The sequence below is a fragment of the Miscanthus floridulus genome, chromosome 6 (assembly GCF_019320115.1).
Source record: "Miscanthus floridulus cultivar M001 chromosome 6, ASM1932011v1, whole genome shotgun sequence".
Classification (NCBI taxonomy): domain Eukaryota; kingdom Viridiplantae; phylum Streptophyta; class Magnoliopsida; order Poales; family Poaceae; genus Miscanthus; species Miscanthus floridulus.
The window spans coordinates 22,116,155-22,128,624 of NC_089585.1; the positions used below are offsets into that span (position 1 = coordinate 22,116,155).

At 43.3% G+C, this 12,470-nt stretch overlaps 1 protein-coding gene across 1 annotated transcript; it reads right to left on the bottom strand.

Moving 5' to 3' along the window:
- Nucleotides 1-265: 265 nt before the first annotated feature.
- LOC136457824 (zinc finger protein GIS3-like) lies at nucleotides 266-1,638 on the bottom strand. The gene has a single exon (XM_066457830.1). It carries the CDS (start codon nucleotides 1,417-1,419, stop codon nucleotides 610-612), a length of 810 nt encoding a protein of 269 aa, XP_066313927.1. The 5' UTR covers nucleotides 1,420-1,638; the 3' UTR covers nucleotides 266-609.
- Between the last annotated feature and the right edge of the window lie 10,832 nt (nucleotides 1,639-12,470).

A 12,470-nucleotide genomic window follows, 5' to 3' on the forward strand; every position in this document is an offset into this window, starting at 1 on the left:
CACGGCCTCATTCATCACTGATTTTTAACTACTAAGGGCCTGCTCGTTTCTCATGGAATGGATGACTGGAATGATTCCAGCCTGGAATGCAGTGGAAATTTATGCTATTTTTCATCATCTGGAATGAATTCACACGGAATGAGGGCTAAACGAACGAGCCTTAAATAATTTATAATCTTACTAGTAGTATCTGGCCAGGTTAATACAGCAGCAACCAAAGAAAAAATGGGCGGCATGCATAGTACTGAAGAAAATGGCAGAGAGATTGACTGATGGATGGATGGATCAACCAAAAATTTACAGGGTCTGCCCAGCATGGCCATCCTCCTTGAGATCATCATCATGCACATCAATTAGCTAGAACCAGAATCTTACAGGTGGCTTACATAGTTACATGCATGCAGCTCTCCAAATACCAGCAACTAAACATTATAATTACTAGCGCTAATTACCTAGCCAGGGACGATCGATCGATCTTAGTACAGACTTTTTAGTAGCAGCAGCAGCAGTAGTACTAGTAGGTGATCAATTCTCTTTTACCAAGGCGACGACAGTGCGTGGCAGCAGCTCGCTCGCGCGCGCGATCTCCATCGACGACGACCAGCCAAGTCACAAGCCAGCGGGCGCAAGGCTGAGCTTCAGGTCCAGCCCCAGGGCGTCCTCCGGCCCGGTGACCACGGGCTCCGCCACCACCGCCATCCCAGGGCCAGCGGCCATGCCGGGGTATCTCCCGCGGGCGGCCGCCGGGCTCACGTGGACCCTCCGCCCGCTGTGGTCGTCGGTCACGTAGGGCGCCGAGGCGGCGCCGGCGGCGGAGGGCGCCGCGGTGTAGGAGAACACGGCCGGCGACGCCGTCACGGCGGTGGCCGGGGTGGTGCGCGACGGGAACACGCAGTTGTGGGAGACGTGGAACTGCTGGCCCTGCGGGCCCCCGGCCACGGCGGCGGCGCGCGGGGAGAAGTAGACCCAGCTCGTGGGCGCCGTGTCGCCGCCGCCGCCGAGGAGGTGCGGCGGCGGCACGAAGGCGGACACCATCGGGTTGGAGCGCGGGTAGAGCGCGGCGGCCCCGGCCGCGACTCGGCCAGCGGCCGCGGCCGCGGCCTGCAGCTGCGCGCGCTTGAGCTGCTGCCGCTCCTTCTTGTGCGCGTTTTGGTGTCCGCCCAGCGCCTGCGAGTTGGCGAACTCGCGGCAGCAGTACTGGCACTCGTACCTCCGCCCGTCGCCGGCCGCCGTGGCCGTGGCCGTGGTCGTGGTGGTAGAGGAGGACGACGAGTCAGACCCTCCGCCCCCGTTACCGCACGCCGGCGCCTCCTCCGGCTCGGCTTCCACCGCCTCCGTCTCCCGGCCCGCCAGCTCGTGCCGCTCCTCCTCGGAGACGTGGAAGCCGAAGAGCTTTAGCCTGGGGCTAGTCATGTTCATGACTGCTTAGCTAGTACTCCCTGGTAGTACTAGCAGCAACTGCAGCAGGAGAGATGGAGAGAGGAGGTAGTAGTGGAAGTGGCTGTCAAAGCTGGAGGAGGTGCATGGGTTAGAGGGAGCTGTGTCAGGTGAGAAGGGGCAGTATATATAAGACCTGGAGCCTGGAGGCTGGAGCTTGCTGGAGGCACACAGCACACCCGAGTGGATATAATCAGCTCTGCTCAACGAGTCATTTGAATACAGTAACATGCATGAACAGAGGCTCCAGATATTATAACCCTTGCGGTGGCTGTGTTTCCTCTCCAGTAGTGCTACCACCTCTCTTGCTCCAATTCTTTAATTGCGGCCCCCCCCCCCCCCCCCCCCCCCCCCGCACTTTAGAGAGAGAAGGACGATCGATCGGTGCAACTGCATCTGCAGAGAGAGAGAGAGAGAGAGAGGGAGAGAGAGAGTAGTAGCTGCTGTTACTGTGAACAGGAGAAGCAGAGAATTCACAAAAGACAGCGTTGAGGTCTAGATTGCGCTTGTCCGGGCTCCATGTTGCGGAGTATTCTAAGCGCGTGGCCTCCTCGTTGGTTTCTGACGATCGACACGCGCACCACCGGGTGGTTTATACTAAGAAAACCTCAGCTCCTAATTAATCAGCTAGCTAGCTAGATTGGTGAGGATGAGCTAGGTAGACTGATTGAGTGGCCAACTAATACGTACTAGGGACGGATTAGTTTACTCGGCCTGATTGCCGCAGGATATGGATGCTCAGTTGCGTTTGTTTATCATATGCGTACGTACGTAATGCGATACTTTTTTGCCCTGACAGCGCCGTGGTGTTGTGTAGAGATGAGGCAAGGCATTACAATAATGCAGGCTCCTTTGGTGTTATATATATATATATATATATATATATATATATATATATATATATATAGAACTACTATCCTGTAGCTGGCTACAGAATAACTTATTCTGTAGCCACTTTGAGTTACGATAATTACTATGTTATTTTACGAGATTATAGTAACTCCTTACTAAGTGGTTTAATATAACGTTATGGTAAATATCCCCATGTGTTATAGTAACCCAACTATCGTAAATATGTATTTATATTATAGTAAATTAGTATATAAAATTATAGTAAATGGAGGTGGCTACAGAATAACTTATTTTGTAACCGGCTACTGAATAGCCTCTCCCTATATATATATATATATATATATATATATATATATATATATATATATATATATATATATATATATATATATATATATATATATATGTCGTGTATTATATATAGCCTGATCGATTATATTGGCATTGTTCATGTACTATGTAGAAAGAGACGATGGGGACCATATGCAGGCATGTGCAGGAGCTAAGTGCCACCCACTTAGCTTGTTCTTGATTAGAGTAGCTTAGTTGTAATTATTGTCTAGTACAGTGTAAAGTTGCAAAGCTCATGTGTGGGAGATGCAGAAGTTCATGACGCTATATATATACTACAATTAAAGTTCTCTTTAGTAACATCTATACAAAATTGGTTGTGTAGTCTTTCTTAAAGTGTATGCTGGAATGTATACGTATGTACATATGTGCCCGGCCCATTTTGTTCCCTTGTGTGTGGGGCTTTCCTATCATGATGATGGAGCGACATGCATGACCTCGGCAAAGAATCCCTTTGTAGCATTCCCATCACTGGAACCATTATTGAGTTCTTGCAATGCAAAATTCTTATATACTTCAGCAAGAAAAGAACCCTAGAACATGACATTTTTTAAAGAAAAAACAGAATGGACCAGCACCTACTCCTATGTATGTATTTTTACACTAATTGAATGGTAATTCCCATCACTGGAACCATTATTGTGTTCTTGCAATGCAAATTCTTATATACTTCAGCAAGAAAAGAACTCTAGAACATTATTTTTTTTAAAGAAAAAAACAGAATGGACCAGCACCGCCGCCTACTCCTATGTATGTATTTTTATACTAATTGAATGGTAATTTGCATGTATGATGTATTATGTATATATATACATTCGCATTCATGTACGGCAAAAGTTAGCGTACAACTAGTATAACTAGACCGAAGGAATAAACCATATGCATACTACTGTCAGTGGAAAGACCTCTCTATGGTCAATCCATAATAGCGGCGTAGTGCTCAGTTAATGATTCCAATCATGCCAGAATATCTTTGGAGATATCATCTGGTAAGGCATGGAATAAGAGTTCCTTTTCCACACACGCGCCTAGTTAAGACTAGCTAATACTACTTTTACAGCAAAATATACGGTAATAATACACAAAATCCGTATACTTGGACCTCAAAATCCAAATTCCATTTTCACAAGCGTTCACTCAGTTTCCAATCCAGCGAACGGACACTCTCCGCCATGTGTCCATGCCGCTCGTTGCTCCTTCTCCTGTAAACCTTCCGTTGTTATATATGTATCTCTCCCTTGCCTCTTTCTATTACGTGGAGCGGAGGCTGCTGAGCCGTTCGAGTCTGACGTGCGCGAGTGCTCGCACACTAATCGCAGGTGCGCCCATCTTTCTCCCTTTTTATTTTCTACCTTTTTTCCTTTACCTTTTTTTATCTTTTATACATTAACCTATCTATTTTACATGATCATATATGTATTCATATACTAGTTGTATACGTATAATATAAAATAGCGCACCACATTTTTTTTCTTTTTCACCATTTGTCTCTCTTCTTTCATTTTTTCTCTTCTTCCGATCTAATTGAACCTTATGATCACAAATCTACAAAAGTTACAATGAGAAGTTATGATGATATTTGTCACGTAAAACGCTATGTACATAAGTTGTGAGTATAACTTTGTTATTTTCTAAAAATAAAAAGTTATGATTTTTTCCAAAAAATAAAAGTAAAACAATTATGATGATACGTTGTTTCGTAAAACGTTTCCAACAATGAAAAGTTATGGAAATATTTTTTCCAAAAAAAATTTAAAAGTTATGATGATAAGTTGTTACGTAAAAACTTATGCATACCAGTTATATATATATATATATATATATATATATATATATATATATATATATATATAATTTTGTAACTTTTCAAAAAAGAAAAAATGCAGGAATGATTTTTTTCTAGAAAAGAAAATTGTGTTGGAAAGTTATGTTTCGCAAAATAATATATATAAAAGTTATGTGCATAACTTTGCAACTTTCTAAGAAAATATGGTGACAAATTTTACACAAAAAGTTATACGTAAAAGTTGTGTGTATAACTTTGTAACTTTTCAAAAAAGGAAAGTTGTAGAAATATTTTTTCCCAAAAAGAAAAGTTGCTAGGCTGGTGTGGGATCGCTGATTAGCTAGGTCATCAAAGAACCAGCGTTGTACAAATAGGGAAAGTGGTGGAAATTAGTTTTTTTCTAAAAAAATAAAACTCGTGGGACGTGTCGGATTGATCTAGAAATGAGTGAAAGTTCGCTAATTAGTGGGGTCACCTCAAAATCCCTATGATATGGAACTAATAAATAAATAAATTATCAATTAAAAATTTGCCCTAATTAATGAAGCAAAATATCCTTAACTAATTTCATACAGAGAAATAATTCACAAGAAAGATTTAGTTAAAAAACGAAAAGCATTTACTATAAAATTTAACAACAAGCTCAAATCCTAAAGGACGTCACCACCATTGCTTAATTAGTAGTGCATGACCAATTGGCCATGAAACAACAACTGGTGTCATCAGCCACAGGAGGCAATGATGATGTAAGAATATAAGATCCGACAGAAACTTTTTCACACAACAATACTCCTATATATATTGCTTACACCGGTGTAGAGTACCACGTAGGACTAGGACTGAGCACGGTAAAACGATATCTTCACTAAGGCTACTGATAGTACTGTAAACCTACATGGATACTACAACTCTTCACCAAGCCTAAGGTAGTTATAGATATACTACTGTTGCACGTTGATGCAACTAGTAGTAGCTTTATAATCACCCTCCCCTACTCAGTCATAACTTAGAGCATGTTTGATATCACTCGGCACGATGTGACTCCCACACCATAGAAGCCGGAGCCGAAGCGAAAAAAAAACATAACTTCACCATCGTACAACGTCGTGCCGTTAAGATAGCTCTGGCTCCTCCCTTGTTATCCCAAGAAGCGCTTCTTCCCCTCGGTTGTTTGATGCGGTTAGTTCCGGCTCCTCGTCGGTGCAGGAGCTAGAGGTAGAGCTAGAGCAGCACCAAATATGCTCTTACTAAGTACAAACCCACCAACATGGTACCTAGAACTAATTTGCTAGCTATTTAATGTTTATGTAATCTTCAGATATAACACAAGAATTCACTCATATAGTAGTTTCACACTATCCAATAAAACACAAGTTTCATTTGTCAGCTTTTCTATTATTATTATAAACCATTAAATATAAATATTATCTCTTCTTCCCAAGCCACATCTTCTCTCGGTATCCAATAGCTGGCTCTTGTTTGCCCTTGCCGCCCCTCTTACCGAGCTCAACACCACGTTGCCTTCCCCACATTTGCGTTGCTAGCTGGCGCGACTCCCTCTCACCATCGAGATGGCACCTCGCCCATCCACAACATCCCACAGCTCACGCCACTCCATCTCATCGTGGCTCTGTCAGCTGCTTTGTCCTCCCTCACCATGGCGCCAGCTGGAGCTTGCCATACAATATCTCTCCATTCTTGATGAATGGCTTTAAAACCACAACCTGCCTAGATATTAAGAGGATGAGATAAAAATGGGGACATGGGTCCCACAAGTGCCTCTAGACATGTGAGAAACTAACGACGAATGCCTCTTTAGGGTTTTCATTTCATGTTATTTCGCCTCCACATCATACAATGATGAATGCCACCATTGTCTCCGGAGCTAGAGGTGTCACCCGCGAGGGTGGTGTGCACTTCTCCGAGGAGGCCTTCTCTGCTGGCATCTCCTTCACCCCGGCCAGGCTCTCAGCTTCGAGAGCCTAGACTACGTTGTTGATCACCACGACGAGCTACACCTTCGTGACGGAGCAGTGTCGAAGGGATCACCCCTAGCATCTCCTCTTTTGATCGGCCTTTTGCGGACCGACTTGGAGGTTTTCTCTCACCAGATATGCCTCATTGGGCCCGAACCTCACTGTAGTGGATTGCCACCGGATGTTCTACACTCTAGCCAACGTCCATCATCAGATCGTCACAAGAGAGAAGCTGCCGCCGGTGCCCCGCTTCTGGTGCACTATTCCGAACCTCCCCTACAGGATCAGGAACGCGGCCACAATCTTCCAGTTCAAGGTTACACAGCTGATCGATGAGTGGACAAGCACCGTACGGCGTCGTCCTCACGAGTGCTAAATAAAGATTGCAAGTTAAGAGCCACAAAGGAATGAGTCTTTGAAAAAAAACTTTTCTGTAGTGACAATCAATGAATGAAACAGTTCTTACGATTCCATTTGTGCGGTGTCTGATATTCTTTTCATTTACAACCAATTTCCAACGCACACTAGTGTATTCTTGTAATCGCTTGCGGTAAGACATGAAAAATCGCTTCTATCACAATGCCACAACAATATTTGGGATGTGTAAGTTTCCAGTCTGACTGGTATTTATATGCTCCATATAAACACAAGGCAAAAGTAACACTTCACAAAAAGAAATAGCTAAAGCATAAGAAATGAAAAACATATCTTACCAAACTAACTAAACATCCACCTTTTTATATCAACATTTCACTTCATTCAAGTAATGAAACATGACGTGACGATGTGCTTAATTATTGATAGTCTACTCATGTGAAAATAGTTCCACTTGCTGTACTGCAACCAGAAGTGGGAATTAATCAACAGCGATAGCTGGGATCGATGAAAGATCTAAATATAACAGCTGCTCAGAAGCTACAGGTTAAGAAATTGGTCTATAGTACGGAAGCAGCGGAAATTGTGCCGACTGACAAAAATTGTTGGGGAGACAATTTTCTCAATCATGTTTTATGACTTTCTTCTGTACTTGAGTAGAACATCAGCTAGTGGTAGTTAGTGAGCACCGAGCTGCACACCTAAGATCATTATATATATAGGATCAACAAGGACAGACGACAGAGCCATCTGATCAACAAGGACAGACGACAGAGCCATCTGATCGATATTCTTGTGCTCTACTCTGTATCAGCCTGTCTACCCAGAAAAAGAAAAAGCATGCATGTTAATTAAGAACCTGGGCAACGCAATGCCATGGTCTTCTTGTCGTTGTACTTGCCATCACACTGCTTTGAGTGAATCACTGGCACTAACTATATACCTTCTCAGAAGAATATCACGTTTGACTTCCAAGTTAAAAGGCGCGAATGAAACCACCAAGTATTTCAGTTCGTGCAACTTTGGTATTGTCCAGCAAGATCAGTGGCGCCCGGCCTTTACAGATCTCAGCTGTAACTAGTGCGCAAAGATCACCCTCTTCCCTTCGGTGCGTTTTCACATGGCTAAACAAGTTGGGACAGCACAACACATCACATCAAAGCCAGTGTCGTCTCCAGCATCAATATGAGTTCAGATCAGCAAACTTTTCGGTTAGACTTTTGCTTCAACCCGGTTGGAAAGAAATCTCCCCAAATCCTACTAACCCCAGAGAAAGCTGGAATTTCGCAGCTTTTCCTAACGCAATCTCATCTCCACCATCCACGAAAGCTTCTTTGTGTGTCTTTCACCCCAAATTCCCTTCTCTCCTCGCTCTTTCTCAAGTCTTTCCCCAACTTCCAAACAAGGCCCACCATGTCCCCTAAACTTGGCACCCATTTGTTCCTCTCTTTCTATCCCTTTCAAATAACAAAACATGACTTACAGGATGCTATTGTGGCTATATAAAAACTATATATGATATCTTGAATGATCTATTATCATTTGTTTATTACTTAGAGGAGACGTGGTTACATAGCTGTCTTCTATGACGACTTTATTCCGGTACAATTTTTTTACCCTGTATTTTTTAACTATTGTGCTTAGATCATGGACATTTATATATGCTAATTAAATGGTTTCAGGTTAGCTAAGTTGATCAAATACTTGATTGCATTGGTGGCCATAAAGTGTATGACCTATACTACGTACCTTTTTATTATTCTCCAAACATGCCACATCCGTAACAAATCAAGAGTCAAAGAATCATTTAAGTAGGCTTCCGTGGGTGCTTTGGATCCGGCAACCTGCTGATAGCCCCGTGTCACAGCGACGAAGCCACCTTTCATCTGATTTTGACATCTATCTATAACCCTAAATCACAAGGTGTAGACACAGAAACTAGGATAGATTGTTATATATGTATATGACACAGGATTACAGGAAAAACAACAGCTACAGACTTGTAGACACGATTGATAAGAACTCACATGCACGGAATCAATCTTGCTCCCCTGTTTATCTATTTTGTTGACGGTGCTACATATTAGATTCTAGACACAGGTAAAGTAACCACAAGTTCATGAGTATATTATTCCACTATAGCAAATTATTACCAACAAGGAAAGATCATGCGTAGTTTTAGGGCGTACATGTGCCCAAGACTGTTTACCAACAAATACTTAGGGCACGTACAACGGTCGTCTTTTTGCCGTCTGGGAGATGTCATTTTTGCAAAAAAACCCCTCGACTCAGCCAACAGACGGGTGTGCCGTCTCTTCGCGAAGAGACGACGATGGCTCGTGCTCCCAAGCTATATCGCCCGCTCCAGCACCGTTGTACGACGGGGGCTCGTGCTCCCAAGCCATTTTTTATCACCTTAATTTATGAGTATGTACAAGAATTAATTATCTCGCAGATAGCCTAAAAGACAACCCATTGTATAATTTATCTGTATTGATGTCTCTACGTGACATGACCCGTGCTTGCAGACGGTAGCCGTCTAAACTGTTGAACGTGCCCTTAAGAGAAAACTTCCCTCAGACAACCTCAGACCAAATCTAAATTGTGGTTAAAGTTTCTCAACAGATGGAGTCAGCATCTTCCTACAAATATAGGAGCAAGTTGTAGAATTTAATGACCGCGAAATTCAATCAGTGAGCACAAACTTTGACTCCATTAGTTACTGTATCAGAATTAGTAGTTGCTTTGAAAAACATGCTCCCGCACAATCACCGAAAGAGAGTAGTTACTATGTAACTGAGGCTCGATCCACACGTGAATTATGACATGCCCGTTGTAAGGAAAATGGACCATAGATCCATTTATTTTGGATTTTGGTGTTTGATGACCAACACAACCAAATGGAACTAATAAATTTGCAAGTGATTGTTTTGTAGTTCAATAGAATGCAAGATGTGATTTGGACAAAGGCGACGTGATGATCCGATGATCAACACCTCAAAGAAGACCTTATGAGCACAAGAGAAGACCTAAGATATCAAGCAAAGTCCAAACACGAAGATAGGAACCAAGCCGCACGGAAGATCACAAAGAAACGAGCTCACAAAGGTGACTGGACGCTGGACCGGACGCTCCGATCAGGAGGCTCGGCAATAGCAGCAGCGACCGGACGCTGGCGGCAAACCGACCGGACGCAGGACAATAGCGTCCGATCGTGGACAAAGAGGTTCCAGAGCGGCGAATTTGCGACCGGATGCGTCCGGTGCCATGTGACCGGACGCTGACAGCGTCCGATCAGTAGATCGTGGCTCCAACGGTCGGGACGACCGGACATATCTGGTCAGGACGCGATCAGCGTCCGGTCAGTAGCAGAAAAGCAGGATTTCATCCTCAACGGCTACTTTCTCAGTGGGGCTTATAAATACAACCCCAACCGGTCAAATGAGTGGAGTGGAGTAGAGGAAACATATCTAGGGTGTTGATACACCATTTTAGTGATCTCCACTTGCATAGTGCTTAGTGCTGTATTAGGTGATTAGCGTAGGTGCTTTGCGAAGTGCTTAGGCTAATTAGACCACCGCTTATGCGCTTGCTCTAAGTTTAGGCCTAGTGTTTAGTAAGGTTTGCATACCTCTTACCACTCGGTGCTTACGCGCACCATTGTTGTACATCGGAGGAGCTTGTAGTCTTGCGAGATCACACCAACCGTGTTTGTGGTGTGGCCGCCACCGTGTACCGGAGGGAACAAGGCCCACGGCATTTTGGCCGGAAGCTTGATAGTGAAGACGGTGGGGAACATCCGAGAGAGGCTTGCCGGAAGGCACGTCGGAGACCCACTTGCGCGTGGGGAAGGCCTGAGGCTATCCACGGAGTTACCCGACCGGGAGCTTGGCCTTTGCGAGGGATTCCTTGCGAGGGGCTCCAACGAGGACTATGGGAAAGCTTAGCGCTTCTCGATACCTCGGTAAAAATACTGGAGTCGTCGACGGGAGTTTGCATATCTCTACCTTGCTCTTTAGCTTCTGCATTTACATTGATTGCATTACTCCTTTTGCGGTAGAAATAGCAACACATTAGTAAAACCGTAGTTGCTAAGGTTAGAAAAAGAGACCATAGTTTAGAGTTAGATTTTTAAGTTGCCTAATTCATCCCCCCTCTTAGGCGTCACGGTCCCCTTCAATTGGTATCAGAGCCAGTTGGCTCAATTTGGACCTTTGGTTTAACCGTCGTTGAGCTGACGCTATTTAGAGTGGTTGGGATAGATACCTCTAGGCATCCGCACTTTGATGGCACTAACTTTCCCTATTATAAAGCTAGAATGGCTTGCTACCTTGAGGCGATTGATTTAGGTGTTTGGAGAGTCACTCATGATGGGATGAAACCCATTAAGAATCCCGAAAACCCCACAAAGAGTGATGAAAAAGAAATGCACTTCAATGCTAGAGCTAAAAATTGCTTGTTTGAATCTTTTAGTATGGATGTGTTTAACCAAGTGTTCACTTTAAATACGGCACATGAAATTTGGTTAAAACTTCAAGAGCTCTATGACAGCACATCTAATGTTCGTGAGCAAAAACATTGTCTAGCTAAACAAAATTATGATTCATTTATAATGAATAATGATGGGCTTGTTCGTGATATGTATTCTCATTTGAATCTAATTATCAATGAGCTCCATTCAATAGGACTAACAAAGCTAGATGATGCAGACATCGTAAGGAATGTCATATCCGTGCTACCACAGAAGAAATATGCAAGCATCATTACCATCCTTCACAATATAGAGAACTTGAGCACCATGACCCCGACCATAGTCATTGGCAAGATAGTGGCATTTGAAATGTCACGCGAGATGGGTCAAGAAGAAGTCTCTTCATCAAGCAAAGGCAAAGCTCTCGCATGTGGCGAGAAAAAGAAGATGAAGGCAAGCAAGTTGAGACAAGCTCAAGCTCAAGCTCCTCAAGTGAAGATGAAGAAGAAGATAATGATGATGATGATGATAAAGACTCAAGTGATGATGATCAATCTTCCTCTTCCACCTCCGACCTTGATGAAGAATCAATCAAACTAATCAACAAGGTGGAGAAGATGATCCAAAAGCTCAATGTCAAGGGTGTGCCCATCCAAATCCAATATCTCATTTTCACAAATCAAAGAAATGAGCAAAGAAAGAGAGGATGCTATGGATACGATGAGTTAGGGCACTTTGTGGAAGCTTGTCCAAATAAGCCCACACCCAAGAAAAAGAAGAAGGCATGCAAGAAACAAGCCCTCACATCAATAAGGACATGGGATGATTCTTCAAGTGAAGAAGAACACCATCACAAGAGGGCGCAAGCACTCATCATCAAGCTCTTCTCGTGTGTGCCTTATGGTACGAGGTAACGAAAGCTCATCCTCTAGTGAGAATGATAGTGATGATGATATGCCCTCTTATGAAGAAATTATGCAACAAAACCTTAATTATGCTAAAGTTTGCACTAGTCAACAAAAAAAGCTCAGAAAAATAAAAGAAAAGCTAGATAGTTCACAAGAAGCATATAAAACTTTGCTTAAACAATATAAGAATTTTGCTAATATTAATGTTCAACTATCTACTAAAATTGAGCAACTTGAGGCTAGTGCAACAACAAATGCATGCACAATCAATAATGAGCAACTTATAAAGAAAAATGAAAAATTAAAAGAAAAGT